Source organism: Elephas maximus, chromosome 23 (genome assembly GCF_024166365.1).
Source record: "Elephas maximus indicus isolate mEleMax1 chromosome 23, mEleMax1 primary haplotype, whole genome shotgun sequence".
Lineage (NCBI taxonomy): Eukaryota > Metazoa > Chordata > Mammalia > Proboscidea > Elephantidae > Elephas > Elephas maximus.
Genome location: NC_064841.1, coordinates 2196744 through 2218630, shown reverse-complemented (window position 1 = coordinate 2218630; position 21887 = coordinate 2196744). Strand labels below are relative to the sequence as shown.

Below are 21887 nucleotides of genomic sequence, written 5' to 3'. Positions count from 1 at the left end.
TTACAGATTATATTTAGTATTCCATATTAGAAGCATGGCGAAAAGATTGCTTAAAAATCTGTAGCAGTTTAATTCAGTGTTGAAATCGATGAGCCAAGAACATAGTCTGTGGCACACATAATAACGTGTTTGTTTACTATGAAATAGGTTTTAGATAAATTAGCTTATTTAACACAGGAACTGTACATATTTTCCTCATGTTAAAATATCTTCTTAATTATTAGTCATCAGTATTCATATTGTTTTGTGAAATTAATTTCAGCCAGAAATTTTGCGATTATACGAAACTTGATAAAAGAGTCTGCAAGTTAACTGTGGAGACAGTTACCCACTGCCGTCGAGTCGATTCCGACTCGTAGTTACTGGGAGACATTTCAGTGTTTTCGAGTGGTCTCTCAAGTCATTTATTATAGGTGGGATTACCATAATGCAGGGGTCCTATAGTACAGTGCTTCTCAAGTCACGACACACCAGTGAGTTACATTTGTTTGGCACAGTGGGCTGCACATAGCCGGAGGCCCCCATCTCTGGAACTCCAGCCACTTCCAGCCCTGCCTGGTCACCCTGAGGGCCAAGAGGACCCACATTTAACACACCTAGGACTTATTCGTGGGCCAGTGGTTGGGAGGCTCTGAGGGTATGGCAGTTTAAAGCATGAGATTTATAAAACCTAGACAGAATAATAGAATAACAATAGTTTGAAGTTTTAGTATTTAAGAGGTATTCTGAAAATTACCCTGTCCAGAAAGAGAAGAACAAGTATGTTGCTGGGTGTGGTTCTTGCTAGATGGAGTAATGACCTTAATCATGTTTTCCATCTAATGTTGGATCTGATATCTGTTAAGATTAACTATTCACATTTTAATCTTCCTCTTGACCTCGATAAAGCAGAATGTACATTTAAACTTAGTTCTTAGAAAGGTATTGAATAAAATAAACTTATGTCTTGGCAGAAACTTATGTCTTTTGAAACTCCAAAAGACCTTAAAACTAACTGAATCCAACTTGTCATTTGACTGTTCTGGAAACTGTAGCCCAGGCCACTAATTAGATCAGTGCTGAGCCAGACCTGGAGTCCAGTTCTCACTCCTAGACCGTCCCTTTTGAACTCTATTCTAGATCCTTAAAAATATTGCTGCAAGAGCTGCTAGAATGGTGTGTACTATAAAATCCGCACATCATGCTTTCACATCCATAAGAAGTGATTTTCTAGCAATTTTTACCTCTAAATTAGATGATTTTTTAGGTAGGGTTTCAATCAAGTAAAAAAAATTAGTGCCTGTATTATTTATTTTTGTTACCCAGTGCCTTCTCTAAAAGTCCCTCACACTTTCTGTCTCTGTGTTTAAAAGCCAGTGGGAAAGTAGAAAATCATCAGTTGTGCTGAAGTTTACTTTGTGCTAAAAATTGTTGTTATTATAAAGGAAATAAATTCTAGTGTAAGTAGATAGAAAATACTCTAGGTAGGAATCCTAAGACCCCTCTGGTACTGGGTGCTTTGCCCTCCTCTGTCCCTCCAGTTTAGGCAGGAATCCTGCGGAGCCCTCGGGTACTGGGTGCTTTGCCCTCCTCTGTCCCTCTAGTTGAGGCAGGAATCCTACGGAGCCCTCGGGTACTGGGTGCTTTGCCCTCCTCTGTCCCTCCAGTTGAGGCAGGAATACTACGGGGCCCTCTGGTACTGGGTGCTTTGCCCTCCTCTGTCCCTCTAGTTGAGGCAGGAATCCTACGGAGCCCTCTGGTACTGGGTGCTTTGCCCTCCTCTGTCCCTCCAGTTTAGGCAGGAATCCTGCAGAGCCCTCTGGTACTGGGTGCTTTGCCCTCCTCTGTCCCTCTAGTTTAGGCAGGAATCCTACGGAGCCCTCTGGTACTGGGTATGTTGCCCTCCTCTGTCCCTCTAGTTGAGGCAGGAATACTACGGGGCCCTCTGGTACTGGGTGCTTTGCCCTCCTCTGTCCCTCCAGTTTAGGCAGGAATCCTACGGAGCCCTGTGGTACTGGGTGCTTTGCCCTCCTCTGTCCCTCTAGTTTAGGCAGGAATCCTACGGAGCCCTCGGGTACTGGGTATGTTGCCCTCCTCTGTCCCTCCAGTTTAGGCAGGAATACTACGGGGCCCTCTGGTACTGGGTGCTTTGCCCTCCTCTGTCCCTCTAGTTTAGGCAGGACTCCTACGGAGCCCTCGGGTACTGGGTATGTTGCCCTCCTCTGTCCCTCCAGTTTAGGCAGGGATACTACGGGGCCCTCTGGTACTGGGTGCTTTGCCCTCCTCTGTCCCCCTAGTTTAGGCAGGAATCCTACGGAGCCCTTTGGTACTGGGTGCTTTGCCCTCCTCTGTCCCTCCAGTTTAGGCAGGAATCCTACAGAGCCCTCTGGTACTGGGTATGTTGCCCTCCTCTGCCCCTCCAGTTGAGGCAGGAGTCCTACGGAACCCTCTGGTACTGGGTGCCTGGCCCTCCTCTGTCCCTCCAGTTTAGGCAGAAATCCTACCAAGCCCTCTGGTACTGGGTCCGTTGCCCTCCTCAGTCCCTCCAGTTGCTAACATTCCAATAGACAACAGGAGAAACAGAAAAGATCAGTTATTCTCATTGCGCCACCTAGCGAAACTCAGGAGCCGTGTGCTTACCACTGTGTCTCTAACTGCCGTGCATGCCCCTAGAAATTCACCAAGGTCCAGGTTCACGAAGGTTGGTTTAGTCATTGTATTTTGGTGTATAGGAATTTTAAGACTGAAATACTATTAGTGAAAATGTAAATATTTCTGCTCACTTACTCTCTGAAGGCATTGCCTCTAACAAAAAACAGTACCTGGGTAAATTTTAACATTACGCTCCTCTGGTTGTATTTCTAAGATTTTACAAGGTGATGTGCTTTCTAGAAAAGTTGAAATTACTGAAAATAGATGGTACAAAATTAGACTGAAGACTTGGCACAAAACACTTAAAACATCTGAAACTAATTTGTTTAGTCTTTTTATGGTAAAATATACTGATGTTTTTCTTTGATGAGGTTATTTACCTTTTATTACAATGCAGAAGTATTTTTTGAAACACTTTGCCACATGTATGCATTTGAAATGAAAATTGTATTGTGTTAAAAATGCTAGGCCTACTAAGCTGTAGTACAGACTGACACCACGCTAAATTATCTGTTTTTAAGTCGGTGTTTGAGTGAGAAGTCTTGCATGGTAACCATTCAGCCAGGCCTTTATTTTTGTAATGTTATTAAATCCCAAACTTTCAGAATGCTGGCAGAGATAAGAATACTGTCGTCAGAGTTATTGGTTTGCATTGATACAATAATATAGGTACCTAATATTTAAAAATCAGGGAAAGTAATTCATCCAAGTGGAAGACAAGTATTCGCTATGTATCTAAGTTTATTGTGTACAAAGAAGTGTAAGACTTCTGTCCTGAAGATTCTTATTTGATGTGATATTTGATTACTGTGAAAATTCGTAGGATTGATTGCTCTTAAATATATTCTGGAAAGAGAAGTTTCTAAAGTGTGTATGCTTCTAAACTTAAATATCGAATTATACTCTAAATGATTTTTTTCTTTTTTGGTAAGGGAAAGAAAGATTCATTCTTAAGAACTTGTGGATAGACATATTTATCAATGCATACACATATGTGTAAACATACATCAAATTAATATAATCTTGAAATTAGAAGTTTTGAGGCATTATACCTGATTATATATTTGGAATATTAACACTCATAAGACTGGAATGAAATGTGGTGATTAATGTAATTTTCTGAGATACTGATAAATTTCAGAGTATCTTTTTGCCACAAACGTTTCTAAAGTATTTAAGTAACACGAACAGAATTAAATATTTAATATGCTGCTATTCCTCAGAGCCGTCATTTTCGGTGTTAATCTTCAATTTAGTTCAGTGAACATTGATTAAGGTGCTCACGAGCTCGGCCCCCTACAGCACTGCACTGAAATCTTAAGGTGTGTGGCCTCGAGGAGTTGGCAGCCTAGAAGGGAAGAACGACGCATGTCCGACTGGCAGTACTGGAGGGACGGAGTCCTGAGACCTGTTGTTGGTGGTGCCGCTGAGTCAGTTCTGACTCACAGCGACCCCATGTGACAGAGGAGAGCTGCAGGGTGGCTTTGAACTGCCAGCCTTTCGGTTAGCAGCCGATACGGTGAAGTGTCCAGGAGGAGGCTACAGGCCAGGTGAACCGCCAGCATTGTAGACGGCTAGGAATATAGATACAGCAGGTATGAGGTACAGAGCTTGTCACAGAGCACACCCAGGAAACAAAAAAATAAACATTAACATATTCTCGTCTAAGTTTTCTCTTTCTCTTTAAACCATTAATTGGAAAAGATCCAGCTCAAGGGTCTGGTTAAAACCTACACACGTTCACTCACACACTCTCACACACCAGCCACATCCTAGTTATCTATCCTCTTTAAATCTCACTTGAGTTTAAAGCAGGCCTATTTTATATCCTGTGTGTTTTCTCAGAAATATCATTACACAGACTTAGTGCAGATTTCCCTAAATAAAATTTTGTGTCAAGGAAAGGATTCACTACTAAAAACTTGTGAATAGGTTAAATAAAAGAAAGTATAAACTGTATCATAAACAGTCCAGATGCATGTACTTTTAATACAGACAGTAATTACTGTAATTAAATACTCGTATTTTTTTTATCTTTAATAAGAGTGCATAGATAATTTTACACATCTTCCATAAATATAATGTCTTTAATAAAACAGTCACTGTTGAGTCAGCTCTGACTAGTGGCAGCCCACCGTGTGTCAGTAGAGCTGCGGCCGTGATCTTTCGGAAGTAGATTGCCAGGCTTCTGAGTCACCTCTGGGTGGACTTGAACCCTCAACCTTTCAGTTATCCACCGAGCATGTTAGCCATTTGTACTTCTCCGGGGCTTCTGACCAGACATCAGTGTATACAAGTGCTATTTTGCTCTTTTGAAGTTATAAATGTTTTCACGTATTTTAGCTCATTTTTTTAAACTAGCGTTTTATTTCATCTTTTGAAAAATTGAAAACAGTTTGCTAAGGATTTAATTTAGCAGCATTCATTGGTACTGACCTGAGTTTTGAGGATGCAAAAGTAAGAGACAAATACATGAAACAATTACAATGTAATATGATTAGCTACTGTACTACTCCAAAAGAGATACAAGAGCAACTAACTCTCCAGATCTGGGAAGGGATTCTCATAAAATGCAACATTTGAGAAAGTGAGCAAGCCTTCCAAACCTAGGGAACCGGAGAGGCACAGAATTGTGAAAGAACGTGGCTTATTTCCTGAATTAGAATGAGTTCTTAGTGTTTGGAATGTAAAGGACACGGAATGGAGTGATGGCAGAATGAAGAAGTGGGCTGGGACCACTTGGTTTGGGGTCTGGAAGGCTGTGCTAAGGAAGTGATGTTTCCCGACCATTTTAGGGAGCCAGTGCAGTGTACTTTCTTGGGAAGATGGCTTCCACTAAGCTCGCGTTGCAAAAGTAGTACTGTTCCAAGTCAAGTAACACCCCACCCCCAGACAAGTAGTTTGAGTATCTTTACTTAGTTTCCAGTCCCCAGGGTGTCCTGAGACAAGGAGAAGGAGCTGGTCCAAGCGCGCCGTCATCAAACCAACCAAAATTATTAAAGATTCACGTTTCAGTCATTAAGCTGTTCCCTGTAAATCTCGGTGCCTAAGCTTCTCTTCATCTGGGGTATGAGATATACTTTTACCTCTTGGCTTCTTAGCAGTATACGCTAAGTCAAATATTTATTGAACATCTACTATATGTAGCAGAATTTTGAGTGTTGGGGTTAAAGTAATGAACTGAAGAGACAAAATCTATTAAATTTTTCAAAGATCTGTTACCTTATCTTGGCAGAATAAAAAGAAATGACTTTTTTTTTTTCCATACTTTGACCAATGGGCAGTCCTTTCATAAATTGTCCCAAAGAAAAGAGAAAGGTTGATAGTATTACCTACATTTTGCAATTGGAATAACTCAGGTACTCCTTCAGATTTACCAATAGGACAGTTGTGTAATTGGCACAAGAATGTGGCTTCTTGAATCCCAATTGTATGCCTTCCACTAAGACACCTGAGTCCTTCATTTAAAAAACAACGTTAACTCCCCTCTTCTGAGTCTGCTGTATTGGTATCTGATTTGCATCTAGTTCTGAAACCTTTTCATGACTTAAGTTCATCTTCTCCTGTACCATAGTAAAGACAGCCCCATATTCAGCAACTAATACATGCTGGATTTCCAAGTGCTTGACCGACAGGCCGTGATCTGTAGCAGTCGCCTACAGGAAAAACCAAACACCTAGGTCTTGTGGTCTCCGTAGGTACTCGTGAAAAATTCCTGGGGCAAAGCTTCCTGGCCAGCTGAATCACAAGGCCCGCGTGACGTGATGAAGGTTTTGGAACAGTTGATATTTCATTTAACAGATGGCCTCTCCCAGCTCATAATAAACCTGTGTGCTCCCCTCTGTTACTGTAACTTGCTGCTTCTCAAAGTGCAGGACCTAGACCAACAACATCAGCACTGCCTGGGAACTTGCTGAAAATGCAGAAGTCTTGGGCCCTACCCCAAAACCCAGGGACAGCAATCAGTGTTTTCACAGGTTTTCCACAGAATGCCTATGTATACTGAAGTTTGAGAACCACTACATTAGAAAAAAAAAAAAAAAAGGTACGGTAAATTAATGCCAACTTGAAAATACCTAGTGTCATAAAATACTGATGGTTGACGGGACAGCCAGGAGTGGTGTAAGCCTATAAATGAGAGAGCTGGTGAGCAGTCTGTTCAGTTTCGGGGGACAAAGTCTCACCACCATATCCTGGTAAAACAGCTCTGCCTGAGATCTTCATTTTATTTGTTTCTTTGATTCTGCTTTTTATACTCTGATGTTATTGCAGGTGTTTATGTTTGTTTCAGTACTACAAGTAGAATTGAAATAAGAGAAAAATTTCAAAAAGAATAATGTATTTCTATTTTTCTGAATATATGAATTTCTTCTTTTTGATATGTATTTTTATTATCTATAAAAATATGTAGACGTAAATGTCTATCATCAAAATAATAAAGGATACTAAAGACCATATATTTCCATATATAGTATGCTTTATTAATGAAGTATATTGATTTCCTAGTAATAAATATCTAGTATTCACAGATCTAACCCAACCCATAGGGTTTCCAAGGAGCTGCTAGTGGATTTGAACTTTCAACCTTTTGGTTAGCAGCCGAGCTCTTAACCACTGCACCAGCAGGGCTCGCTCACAGATCTACCCACCCACTGCCGTCGAGTCGATTCCGACTCATAGTGACCCTATAGGACAGAATAGAACTGCCCCACAGAGTTTCCAAGGAGCGCCTGGCGGATTCAAACTGCCAGACCTTTTGGTTAGCAGCCTTAGCACTTAACCACTGTGCCAGCAGGGCTCCTTCACAGATCTAGGGGAGTAGAAGCCTCCCTGATTGTTCTAATACCAGGCCACACCTACAAAGGGCCACAGTTTGTCATCCGAGGAAGGCTGTGTTATCACTTTGAATTGCATTTGCAGTATTCTGTAACATCGTAGGGACAGCCCAATTAGGGCAATGACACAAACCCTCTATCAGGATGTAGTATATAAAAAGTGCATTTAAAACCTATCTTTAACAGGATGAAATCAGAACACGGCGTAAAGCTCCTTTGGGGGAAATTTGTGGGCTCAGCAGAAGTCAGTGTTTTAGCAGAGGTGTTAGCACGTTTAGTATGGAGTCGTATGCGTTAAGGCACTGAAATCCAGCTGTCAGTCTCAGACCAAAGTGATGAGTCTCTGAAGTGAAGCAATCAAAACCATGGAATGTACATAAATATTAGAATATTCCTGAAAGAAAATCAGCTTCAAAATATTAATAACACAGCAATTGCACCCCAAATTATTTGCTTTCATACTTACCTTAAAACAGAGGACAGTTCATTCATTACTCTCCTGACTTCACCTCTAACTAGAAAAATAATAAATTACTGTCCTTTATTTAGAAGCACTGATAGAATTAGATTTGTTTTATATGATTTCCACTAGTTTTTAAAAAGTCATTATAACGGGAAGATGGGCAGGCAGACCGTTATAGCCCTTGCCTGTAATATTTACTACATATGTAACCTTGAGCAAATTATTACGCCTTTCTGAAACTTTTTCAGGGTCATAAGAAATACCTATATCTTAGAATACTTGGAACAGTGATAGACACACAGTAGGCCTGTTTAAGTGTCTGTTTCCTTCCAGGAATTAAAGCCATGAAAACAAAATGTGTGAATAAAAATACATGATTCTACTTAAATTAAAAAAAAAAAAAAAGTAAGAGATAAAGTAAAAATTAGGGAAAGAAATATGGCATAACTTTCAATGTAGAAAATTATTGCATCTGATGCTTGATTTTGGACATATATTTGAGCATTGCCATTTCTGAACTTTAGTTATTACTTTTACAGGAATTTCTTACCTTTAGTTACTTTTTAAAAATACGTATCGATAGGGTGTTTGGAGTTACTGAAGAGAATAAGCATTGCAAACAACTTAGTGGAGCCTAGGATACGATTCCTTTCAAAAGTAGTAACTCTGTAGCTCCAAACCCCAGAGTTTTTCTGAAATGCCGAAACATCTTTCTTGGAATGGGGCTTATACTGGTGGTCCACAGACTTCAAACTGGCATCGAGTTGACGGATGTGCAGTAAGTCAAAGGAACACAGAACGATGAACTTATTTTTATATTCCGTATCACCATCCTGTAAAAAAGAAAAAAAAATCTGGTACAGCTTTTCTTTCAGAGACTAGATGTCACTACAGTTATATATCCCCGTGTTATTATTGGTTTATTTTCAAAATTTGTTCTAAATTTTGAAAATGACATCTTAATTGCCATAGGTAAGCCTTTAGTTCAAGTTATGGAATGGCAAGTTGGGTAAGTATCAGGCATTACCAGAATTGAAAAAGAGAAATATAGCATGAAGAACACTATAATACTTTCCACATTAGAAAAACAAAAAGCTATCAACTTTTTCTTCTTAAATTGTAACGGGATCTGCTTGATTCCTTCCTTGACTTTGGCATGCTCGTGGATTCCACCAGGAGTGTCGGGAATAGACGTGCCTGTGCCAGTGAGGAGATTAGGATACACTGCACACAACCATGTTAGACCAGCACGTCTGTCTGTAGGAGTGAGGAGATGAGGATACACTGCACACAGCCACGTTAGACCAGCACAACTGTGTGTAGGAGTGAGGAGATGAGGATACACTGCACACAGGCACGTTAGACCAGCACGACTGTCTGTGTGTAGGAGTGAGGAGATTAGGATACACTGCACACAGCCACATTAGACCAGCACGTCTGTCTGTAGGTGTGAGGAGATGAGGATACACTGCACACAGCCACGTTAGACCAGCACGTCTGTCTGTAGGAGTGAGGAGATGAGGATACACTGCACACAGCCACGTTAGACCAGCACGTCTGTCTGTAGGAGTGAGGAGATGAGGATACACTGCACACAGCCACGTTAGACCAGCACGTCTGTCTGTAGGAGTGAGGAGATGATACACTGCGCACAGGCACGTTAGACCAGCACGTCTGTCTGTAGGAGTGAGGAGATTAGGATACACTGCACATAGCCACGTTAGACCAGCACGTCTGTGTGTAGGAGTGGGGAGATTAGGATACACCACGCACAGGCACTTTAGACCAGCACGTCTGTCTGTAGGAGTGAGGAGATTAGGATACACTGCACACAGCCGCGTTAGACCAGCACGTCTGTCTGTAGGAGTGAGGCGATGAGGATACACTGTGCACAGCCACGTTAGACTAGCACGTCTGTTGGACAACCTTGGTGTGCCACTCAGCAGTGAATTGGAGCGTCGAAGCTTTTATAATAAATGACATTGAAATTTCCCCAGCAGCAAAAAGGAAGGGCACGTGCAGTAAACCCTGGCAAGTTTGGGTAATCTTTAAATCCCACGTGGGGGTATAAGAATTAAGAGAAAATCCAGAAGACATGACACAGGATAAAATGGTGAAAGAAGAAGCTTTTACTGTGTGAACTAGTACAAAGTATACAAAAGGGAAAGTGATGAAAAGCAGACAAACCCAAATCATTCGATACGTTCTGAATATTTATACTCCCACATTGGTGCCTAAAAAAAAAAGTAAGAGAGAAAGGAATTAAAAGATATGATATCATTTCATACTTTTTACTTGTCATCTCAGAATCCACAATATTTTAACATCACCATCCCTTACTATTATTATCTGAACAACTTTCAGAAATAAACATAAAGGACCTTCTGAGTCATATATAACAAAGCATTTCTAGATTCCAGAATAACTGTGCTTTGGAAGTAATGTTTCCTGTGTCTCCAGCCATCCAAATGGGAGTTTTTAAAAATATTTTAAATGATCAAATATCTTTCATCCTCTTGAAATCAGAGCTAGGAAAAAAAATAAGATGACGGAAAGCACAGACTAGATGAGAATCTCCCTGAGTGTATTCCTTGTTTACTCGTAGTACAGGAAGGAGTGGTTCTGTAGTAAGATAAAGCGGGGGCACGTGGGCTAAGCTCAGGGAACAAGTTTCTTTACTGTAGAGTGTCTCGGAGTTTGCCAACAGACGTCGAGACTCTCCACGAGGGGAGGGTCACGTTGCGTTGTCCAGTCTTGTTCCACGTGGAACCCTGGTTAGAGCCAGTGGGCCGTCAGAGGAACGAACGTTCCCTGGAACACGCTGTGAGTAAGGCGAGGCCAGAGGGTCTCTAAGGCTCCCTCTAGGTCCAGGCATTTGTGATTTCTGAGAATTTGATTGTACTGCATAAGATTTGTGTTGCAGCTTCTCTCTTGACTCGAGGTTGTTTTGAATCGGTAGGGTCTCCCTGGCAGTAGACAGCACCCCTTGGGGACACAGCTTTCCTGGTCAAGCTTCCCTTTGGGTCTGTGATAACATACCTCCTGCCTTTCTACTGCTGTTTATTCCAGAGCCCCATTGAACTTGATTGGAAACATAAAATGAAATATAATTGAGCCGGTTTTTTGAGACTCCATGAGCCGAATGATTGGCCTGACTTCCTGGCTAACACTTAGTTACCCTGCAATAGGCAGCTCAAGAGCATAGCCTCCTCCGGGTCTTTGACCATGTCCTCTTTCTTTATGCTTCCAAAGTCCGTATACACAACTTCTAGTCTATGAACTTCTTCATCTCTCAGTCCTCAGGTTTTAGCACAATTTTAGGGATACAGTATTCTGTAGTTCCTGAATTTTTCTGTCATCTGTTTTGTAAATCCATTTTGAATAGACAGATGAAGGAACTAATGAAAAAGAGCCTGCTTATAAAGTAATCCACAAAAATAATATTTATAGAGCACTTGCTGATAATGAACAATGGCTTTCTTTTTTGTTGTAGCTGTTCAGCCGCAGGAATTATGTATTTGTGAAACTTTTTTACTTGTAGTTACTGTTGACCTTTATGGTATTCAGGGTAGATTGGGAATAGTCATTTCAGCTGTTAGGCATGACTAAATGTTTTTACTCATACGTTGGTATTGCTGGTGTTTATTAGTGGTACAGGTTAGTAGGTGATAAGAACTTGTCATCAGTGGAGCTCACGTCTATGCTGTGTGCACAGCGGAGGAGGCAGAGGCACCTGGACGCAGCTAATATTGTGACCACAGGTACATAGCCTTTAAATATGCAGAAGCAACAGCTGTGTTCATACGTCAGTTTTTAGATGAATTTGACGTAGTGACAGCTAGTGCATTTTTATGTTATCTGCTGTGCTATTGCTGGGATGGCCTAGGTAAGTCATTGTTTGCATTTTCTTAACTAATACAAACTTAGTATTTTGTTCTAATTTTTTCTCGTTTTTAAGTTCACATACCTTTAAAAATCTCTGGGGGTTTACTTTTTTAAAAATATAAAGAAAAAGCAGGCTTTTGCAGTTCTGATGTTTCTGGTTATTCCATTTACTTGATTTAAAAATTTTCATGCTTTTTAAACCAAGTTGCTAGATCTATAATTATTTACTTTGAAGCTTGTATGCCAGTCCTTGATCCAATATTATACCATTTTCCCTTATGTTTCTTTTCATAGAACACAGATCACCACATTTTTTGTTTTTAGAAGCTAGTAACTAAAAGTTGTTTTCTCCATACTTATAATGGTCCACTCGCCCGTTTTTTCCTCCTGAGGCATTAAAAATTTCAGTGGACAAAGAAGTCATGGTACTTGCTATCAGACGAACAGATAGACTTGGAAAATTGATTCAGAATCTACTCTCTTGCACGTCTTCCCGGAGACACCTATATTACCCCTTTCCATTAAGACCTAGAGAGAGATTCTGGCAAGACCGAGCTAAGACTTCACAGTTGTCTGGTTTTTCTTCCTCTAGATTAAAATTAAAATTGCCTTAACTGTTCACATGAAATTTCGAAGGAAATGAAGCTGTAAATGTAAACAGCGCCTTTCTCTTCTTTGCTAACATCTCTCTCACAAACACATCGAATACAAACTAATAATGCCTTTCTTTAGGCACTTTCTTACTTAGAACCGTCATTCACTCCAGCAGTACGTTTCAGACACATGGTGGTTATTGAAGCATGGAGATAACAACACTCTGGGATCAGAATTACTCTTAATAGCACTGCTGATTATGTTTCCACTTTAGATGAGCTACTGAATTTTGGAAATGGGGAAGAAAATCTCAGGATTACTGAATGTTTCCCACACACAGATGCCCAGGGGACTTAACATGATATGTCCAAGAGAAATTTTCTAGATACATTTTCTAATGCCACCTTAAATGTATGAAAAAATAAGCGTGTATGAGTGGTTGATACCAAAGCAGAGGCCTCTTCAGGTGTTCCATGTGATTTTGAATAACACATATTCAAGTAAAAGTTTCTTGGTAAAGCAATAACATGTACATGGAAAGGGGCTCATTAGGCTGTATTTCTGGCTACTCTTTGCTTCTAGATGAGGTAAGAGACAGGCTAAAAACAATACCTAACTGGAGTTCACAAGCCCCGTACCATGGCCATTGTGACCTTCGCAAAATATTTAACCTTCTTGGGCCCTTCATCTCTCATTAATAAGATATGCATAACAATAACTTATCTAGATAGAGTACCCATACTTAGAATTCTTTGGGGAAATTACATTTTATTGTTAATTTATATTTTATCTCTTTGACTGACTCGGACTTTTTAAAACATTTGATAATATTTAAACCAAATAAAGTCAGTGTCATTCATGGTAAATGTAGTAAGAAAGAATGAAATGTCAGAGAATTTTCTCAAAGGTGTTTTGATAACTTACCCAGCAAAGGCTGTACCCATGTGAAGGATGAGATGGGCAGTACTGGAAGCAGTACTAGTCTCCTGACTACAGATCACCCAGCTTTACACTCTCACTTAGAACATTTTGATACAGCAGTGCCTATAAAATGCCCTAGCGTCTTTTTCTTAGTGTAAAAAGCACTCAGAATTATAATATACTGAAATAAACAGAACTATATATTTTGAGTGAACACATACCTGAAGACCAAACAGTAACATCAAGGACATCACAAATGAAGAAAGCAAGGGGTCATTAAAAAGAGAGGAAAGAAAGAAAAGACCAAAATGAATGTCAGAAGAGACTCTGAAACTTGCTCTGCAACACAGAGCAGCTAAACCAAGTGGAAGAAATGAAGTAAAAGAGCTGAACAGAAGATTTCAAAGGGCAGCTTGAGAGGACAAAGTAAAGTATTATAATGACATGCGCGAAGACCTGGAGGTAGAAATCCAAAAGGGAAGAACACGCTTGGCATTTCTCAAGCTGGAGGAAGTGAAGAAAAAGTTCAAACCTTGAATTGCAGTACTGAAAGATTCTATGGGCAAAATATTGAATGGTGCAGAAAGCATCAAAAGAAGATGGAAGGAATGCACAGAGTCACTGTACCAAAAAGAACTGGTTGACATTCAGCCATTTCAGGAGGTAGCGTATGATCAGGAACCTACAGTGTCAAAAGAAGCAGCCCAAGCTACACTGAAGGCACTGGTGAAAAACAAGGCTGCAGGAGTTGGTGGAACACCGACTGAGATGTTTCAGCAAATGGACGCAGTGCCAGAAGTGCTCGCTACCTGGCCAGCCGGATGGACGAGATCCGTATTTGTGCCCATTCCAGAGAAAGGTGATCCAACAGCATCATTAATATCACCACACAAGTAAAATTTCCCTTAAGATCATTCAAAAGTGGTTGCAGCAGTACATTGAAAGGGAACTGCCAGAAGTCCAAGCCAGATTCAGAATCACGTACAAGGGATATCACTGCTGATGTCAGATGGGTCTTGGAGGAAAGCAGAGGAATAACAGAAGGATGTTTTCCTGTGTTTTATTGACTATGCAAAGGCATTCAGTTGTGTGGATCATAACAAATTATGAATAACATTGCAAAGAATGGGAATTCCGGAATACTTAATTGTGCTCATGAGGAAACTGTACATAGACCAAGAGGCAGAACAAGGGGATACTGCATGGTTTAAAGTCAGGAAAGGAGTGTGGCAGAGTTGTATCCTTTTTCCCGTACCTATTCAATGTGTACGTTGAGTAAATAGCCCGAGAAGGTGGACTATATGAAGAATGCAGCATCAGAATTGGAGGAAGACTCGTTACAGCCCATGATAAGCAGATGATACAACCTTGCTTGTTGAATGCGAACAGGACTTGAAGTACTTAATGATGAAGACCAAAGGCTGCAGCCTTCAGTATGGATTACCCTTCAATACAAAGAAAACAAAAATCTTCACAACTGGACAAATAAGCAACATCATGGTAAATGGAGAAAATATTAATGTCGTCAAGGATTTCATTTTACTTGGATCTATAATCAATCAATATCCATGGAAGCAGCAGTGAAGAAATAATCATACAACATACTGCATTGGGCAGATCTGCTGCAAAAGACCTCTTTCAAGTGTTAAAAAGCAAAGATGTCACCTTGAGGAGTAAGATGTGCCTGACCCAAGCCGTGGTATTTTTAGTTGCCTCATATGCATGCCAAAGCTAGACAACGAGTAAGGAAGATCGAACGAGAATTGATGCCTTTTGAATTATGGCATTGGCAAAGAATATTGAATATATCACAGACTACCAGAAGAATGAACGTATCTGCCTGGAAGAAGTACAGCCAGAATGCTCCTTAGAAGCAAGGATGGCTTGACTTCATCTCACGTACTTTGGACATGTTATCAGGAGAGATCAGTCCCTGCAGAAGGACGTCCTGCTTGGTTAAGTAGAAGGTAGAGTGAAAAAGAGGAAAACCCTCAAGGAGATGGATTGGCACAGTAGCTGCAGCAAGGGGCTCAAACATAGCAACAATTGTGAGGATAGCTTGGGACCAGGCAGTGTTTTGTTCTCTTGTACATAGGATCACTATGAGTCGGAACCAACTCGACAGCACCTAACAACAACATACATTTTGCTAAATGCTTTTTTAAAAGCTTTTTATTGTGGTAAAAGTATATAAGTAAGTGAACATTTGTAATTTCTGCAGTCTTCACATGTACAGTTCAGTGACATTAATTACATTATCATGTTATTCAGCCATCACCATTAACCCTTCCTAAATACTTTTATTTACTGTTTATCCTCTCTGGGCTCCAAAATATATGTAAGTGCATCAGGAAACTTCTTCACCATCTTGAAAGTATAATTTGTTTTTTAACTTTACAGATGGAATATTGGAGTACGTATGTATGTTTTTAAATAAAGGTAGTTAATAAGGTGGGAAGACCACTGGTGTAGCCAAGTACGCTAGCAGTTTTTCATGCCTTCCTTCTGTCTTCGCCCTGTTCGTTTACACATGTACTCACGCACCTTGTTTTGTTTAGTAAATGAGATCGTATTCTACATTGTTCTCCAACTCGATATTTTAACTTAGTATTTGTCTTGAAGATCTTCCCATATCAATGGATACAAATCTATCTCATTCTTTATAATGGCTTTATAGTATTTCATAATTTTATACTGTCATTTATTTATCCTCACCCATATTTAGGTTGTTCTCTTGGTTTTGTTTTGTTTTGTTTTTTAATTACAAAAAGAATTACATCTTTGTATGTGTGTCTTTGTATACACATGCAAGTATTTTCATAGAATAATATCCTAGAAGTAGAATTGCTAGATAAATCAAGGGTATATGTACATTTGATGTTGTCCGCAAGTCCAGGAGCCTTCTAAAACTACTTCACAAGTTTATATCCTACTGCCAGGGTATGAGAGAATTTATTTCACTATATCATTGCTAACACTTCATGTTATTTTTAGTCTTTATTTTTAAACAGTTTCTTGGGCAAAAATTTATAACATTGTTTTAATTTGCATTTCCTTGAGTACTGGTGACATTGAGTGCATTTTTAATATGTATTTGGGCCATTCATGGTCCCTTGAAAGTTTGGTAGAAGTCTTACATAAAACTGGGTAGCCTAGAAACATTTTTTGAAATAGAAGTTTAATTTTAACTTTTTAGATGTTCTACGACTTCTTATTTTCCTAAACGATTATTGATTTTCTCTAGATTTCCCAGTGTTTTGACATACGGTTGTCTGTGTTTATATTTGTATATTGTTTAATTTTTAAAATTTCCTCTATCTCTAGTAATGTCATTTTATTTATTTCTTACGATGTTTATTAGGGTCTCCTTTTTTTTTTTCACCCCCCTTTGATCAGATGCTCCAAAGGCTTGTCTATTTTACTGACTCTTTGAATATTGAGTACCTCCGTGTCCTAGATACTGTACTTGGCTGCTGGGGCCACAAAAGCAAACAAACAACAAAGCACATTCCTTACCCTGGTGGTAATGTGAAGGTTACATCGGAGGGCACAGGATCAGAAGTACAAACAGGAGCTTCTTTCTTGTTCAGAGTGAAAAGAGGTGAGGTCCTGAGTGTGAGTATTGGCAGTGAAATTGAAAAGAAGTGGGTAGATTCCAGAGATAAACTATGAAGTAGAATCTGATGGAATTCCTAGCCAATCAGCGATGCAGCGTGAGGGTAAGAGTTGAAGGAGAGTGTCACAAAGATTTCCAGCAGGAGGGAGTGAGTGACTGGTGAAATACGAATCAGCAAAAGAAGTGGACCAGGTTTGAGTGAAAGACTGTGAGTTCAGTCATGGGCGTGACTTTGAAATATCTGTGTGGAAGCATCAGGAAGTGAGTGGAAAAATAGTTCTAAAGATCAGGAGAGGGGCTAGAGCTGGAGCCAGAGAGAAACATGGCTATGATAGACATATAGTTTACATGTTAGACCTTCTGTAGACTGCCCAAGAACAGAACTCCAAGAAGTAAAATGTGGGTGAAAGAGACAAAAGAAAAGGTTGACAAAGAATTGTTAGAATTAGGAGCATGTTATGAGAAAGATGTTGTTGGTTAACTGTTTTAAAAATACAGAAGCTGAGGTAGCCATTAGACTTGGCCATGACAGCGCTTTTAGGGACCATTACATGAGCCTGTGAGGGAAAAGGTGGTGGGAACAAGAGTAGACAGTGGCCTGGTTGAAAGGAGAGTAAGTACTGTAGAGAATTTGTAAGACTTACCTGTGTTTATAGTCTGAGGGTGAGAGAGTCTGAACCTGGAGAATCAGAAAGGATCCTGAAGGACTTGGATGGGAACAAGTTGTGAAGCACAAGGGATGGGCTCACTTTCTGAAACGAGGTGAATGTAAAAGTCTGGGAGTGGACAGGAGTGAGGATGAGAAGATATAAGGAGCTGGGACTGGCATGTGAGGGTATTGACGTTTATAGAGAGAAAGCATAGTTCGTTACAGGACATGAGAATGGTTTTTAGTAGAGCCAATGGCATTTATACACTGTACTTATATACTATAAATAGAAAAAGTGGCCAGATGTGTTGATAACAGATTGTTAAAAGAATGAGAGAAACGAGGGTGTTTATGAGCATGGAAAGGAGGCCTGGTTGCACAGCGGTAAGCGCTTGGTCGTTAGCAGAAGGTTTGATGGTTTGAACCCACCCAGTGGCTCCATGGGAGGATGGCCTGGCGATCTGCTGCCGTAAAGATTACAGGTTGTAGGAAACTCTGTGGGGCAGTTCTACTCAGCATGCCACATGCGTGGAATTGAAATGGGTATTTTGGGGTTCAGGTTGGGTAGTAATGGAAACGAAGCCTGGAGGGACTGTTCGCGTGGGAGCTGGGAAGAGCCAAGTTACTGCAAGTTATACACAGGGTTAGTGGAAGGTGTAAGTCCTTTTGATACGTGAGCTGCTTTAGAGTAGATCCTGCTGTAAATTCCAAAGGTAGCCATCAGGAGTCATAGAGACTGGGACTTGCTGCTTACCGGTCATGCTCTTTGGGCTCAAATTCCTTGGCGCTGCTAACGAGATTCAGTATCCCCATATGTCAAACGGGATTGCTGCCTTTTACCGAATATAAAAATCATTAGGAAAAACTAAATCATATATGAATGACCATGAATTCTTCCCTTATTGACATTTAAATCATAGTGACAGAAAGAAAAATAGATTTTTCTTCTAGAAAAAAAAAAATAGAGTCCCTTAATAATCAATGAGGAGTTTATCCTAATGACTCAATTTGAGTAAATGAATTATCTTCAGATAAATTCATTCATTTTTGTAGAAAACATATTGATTATTGGTAAAACTTTTAAATTTGTGCTTTTAAAATTAATTATTATCTATGCTATGTGTCCCCGCCCCCGCCCCCCGTGTCTGTCAGTCCCCCATGTGTCATAAACTATGGATAACAGTGCGAGGAATGGAAATTCCAGAACACTTAATTGTGCTCATGAGGAACCTGTACATAGATGAAGAGGCAGTTGTTCAGACAAAACAAGGAGATACGGATTGGTTTAAAGTCAAGAAAGGTGTACGTCAGGGTTGTATTCTTTCACCATACCTATTCCATCTGTGAGCTGAGCAAATAATATGAGAAGCTGGACTATATGAAGAAGAACGGGGCATCAGGATTGGAGGAAGACTCATTAACAACCTGCATTATGCAGATGACACAACCTTGCTTGCTGAAAGTGAAGAGGACTTGAAGCACTTACCAATGAAGATCAAAGACCACAGCCTTCAGTATGGATTGCACCTCAACATAAAGAAAACAAAAATCCTCACAACTGGGCCTGTGAGCAACATCATGATAAACGGAGAAAAGACTGAAGTTGTCAAGGATTTCATTTTACTTGGATCCACAATCAACAGCCATGGAAGCAGCAGTCAAGAAATCAAAAGACACGTTGCATTGGGCAAATCTGCTGCAAAGGACCTCTTCAAAGTGTTGAAGAGCAAGATGTCACCCCGAAGACTAAGGTGTGCCTGACCCAAGCCATGGTATTTTCAATCACATCATATGCATGTGAAAGCTGGACAATGAATGAGGAAGACCGAAGAAGAATTGACGCCTTTGAGTTGTGCTGTTGGCAAAGAATATTGAATATACCATGGACTGCCAAAAGAACGAACAAATCTGTCTTCGAAGAAGTACAACCAGAAAGCTCCTTAGAAGCAAGGATGGCAAGACTGCGTCTTACATACTTTGGACATGTTGTCAGGAGTGATCAGTCTTTGGAGAAGGACATCATGCTTGGCAGAGTACAGGGTCAGTGGAAAAGAGGAAGACCCTCAATGAGGTGGATTGACACAGTGGCTGCAACAATGAGCTCGAGCATAACAACAATTGTAAGGATGGTGCAGGACTGGGCAGTGTTTCATTCTGTTGTGCATAGGATCGCTATGAGTCGGAACCGACTCGATGGCATCTAACAACAACATGCTATTTCAGCATTATTCAAAAGATTTTATATATATATATATACACATACACACACATATGCATACATACATACTTGGGAATCTTGATTGACAGCATAAAGCTAAATTACATAAAATATTTAACCATAGTACAAGAGCCATTTGCAGTTTAAAAAAAAAAAAAAAAACATAAAACAATATTCCAATGAATTGTCCACGTAGAGCAACAAATCAGTAAGAAAGGACGAACCCACATAGTGAAATAGATAAATCAGATTTAGGCAGAGTAGTTTATTGAATTTAAATTGTGCCCAGTTGGCCCAAGAGCTATATATAAGCAATCCATCTTACGTTGTTGATGGAGGTTCTTGAAATCCACCTGATGTTTGCATTATTAAATTTCAGCCTAATGAGCTCTGCTAATACATATTGAAGATGGTTGTAAGGAGTAGAATGTGAATCTGAACGGGATAATTTGAAAGAAACATAAGCTGAGCATTTTACATGACTCAAGGGGTATATCTACAATTACACATATAACCAAAATTGAATTTAAATGGGATTTCTATTATCCCTGTCCTCCTACCAGGGAGAATAAAGTGTAAATGAAGTAAAAGTCTTTAGACTTACTGGTGGTTTGTTTTTATTATCTAATTTAATAGATTCTCGCAGTGATACAGAGTGGCATAAAAGTTTTAATATTTCATGACCTTAAATGCAGTCTAAGTGTGTATAAAAGCTTGTAACTGGAAACAGATGTCTGCGTAATTGGATATAGCACTTTGTAACACCATTATATAAGTTTTATGTTTTAAGAAAGTGTCAATATTGATGGTGAAGAAAAATCATACTTGGAAGAAAAATAATTATGTATGTAGCATGTATTTTCTTTAAAGTCTCCTTTTAAACCAGGTTTTGTGCTTTCCAAATGATATGTTGATTTTGTACAGGAAAAATATATGCAGCCAGAAACCAAAGTGTAAGTTTGTCTATTTTTTAAATCACACTTTACATGGCTATTATCATTATAATAAAGGCTCATCCAAAGTTTAACGTGGCACAGTTTGATTCTTTTCCTTTTGGTGAGGCAATACTTTTTTAACTTAATGTTTCATCAGCCGTAATGCTGTTAGAGACTTATTTGCACTTGGTTCACTCATCAGGCAGTGGAACGGCAGTAAGGAGGAATCGCTCCTCAGAGACGTTAGTGCTTTGGAATAAATGATGTGCTAGAACAGAAATGTAATTAATTTACAGGGTATATTGATAGTCCCTTGTTACTGTGCTGTGTATTTTTAATCTTCTTTAACATCTGTAGTAAAGTGTGTGAAAACCCCTGCAGTTGAGCAACTAGTAGATAATTAAGTAATAAGGGAAGAGGCTTCTAGAGGGAAAAAGATTCTTTTTACCAAATGCTGTCATAACATGAATAAAGAACTGCAGCTGTGATGTGCCATGAAACAACAATAATATGCTACTTAATTAGATACTACTGCATAGATATTGCAAGCTTCTTTTATTTAAAATATGGATGGTAGCTGAAGAGCTTTCCTCCCGAGTCTCAGACGGGTGCGTGGCACTGACACATCGGGTCACCAGTAACGTCCTCAGCAGCCTTTCCCAGCTATGCCACCGTTTAAACTGATGTTCTTAGAGTTGATTTCTCTTTTGTACGGAGATTGTAGTGAATTAAGTTCAAAGATTCTAAATAAGTATTCTAAATGTTTATTCTGAATAAAGGTTCTAAAATGTGTATTTGAAATTTCCAACCACTTTGTTTCTTTCTTCTGACTCCTTCACAAAAAACATGTGATGATTTTTTTTTCCCACGTTCCCCAGCATTTCCACTTGCAATATGGGCATAAAATAAACGAAATTTCATTGTTTTTCATTTCAGCGAAAGCTGATGAAGCACTGAAAGCCAAAGAAAGAAGTGAGGAAGAAGCAAAACGAAGAAAGGAGGAAGGTAAAGGCCTGTGTATGTTTTTTCCAAAGCAATCTTTGTAGTTAGGGCCATGCTTTGGCATGATTCTCTCCATTCCTTCCATAGACCGTGGAGTATAATCAGATGGCTTCAGGGGTACCTCAGCCTACTTCGTGA

At 39.7% G+C, this 21887-nt stretch overlaps 1 protein-coding gene across 1 annotated transcript in view; it reads left to right on the top strand.

The window, feature by feature from the left end:
• Nucleotides 1–21887, top strand: part of RSRC1 (arginine and serine rich coiled-coil 1) — a 382940-nt gene that overhangs the window by 282747 nt on the left and 78306 nt on the right. The window contains exon 7 of the mRNA XM_049867089.1: nucleotides 21684–21752. Within this exon, the coding sequence (XP_049723046.1) occupies nucleotides 21684–21752 (69 nt within the window). The remainder of the gene's footprint in view (nucleotides 1–21683; nucleotides 21753–21887) is intronic.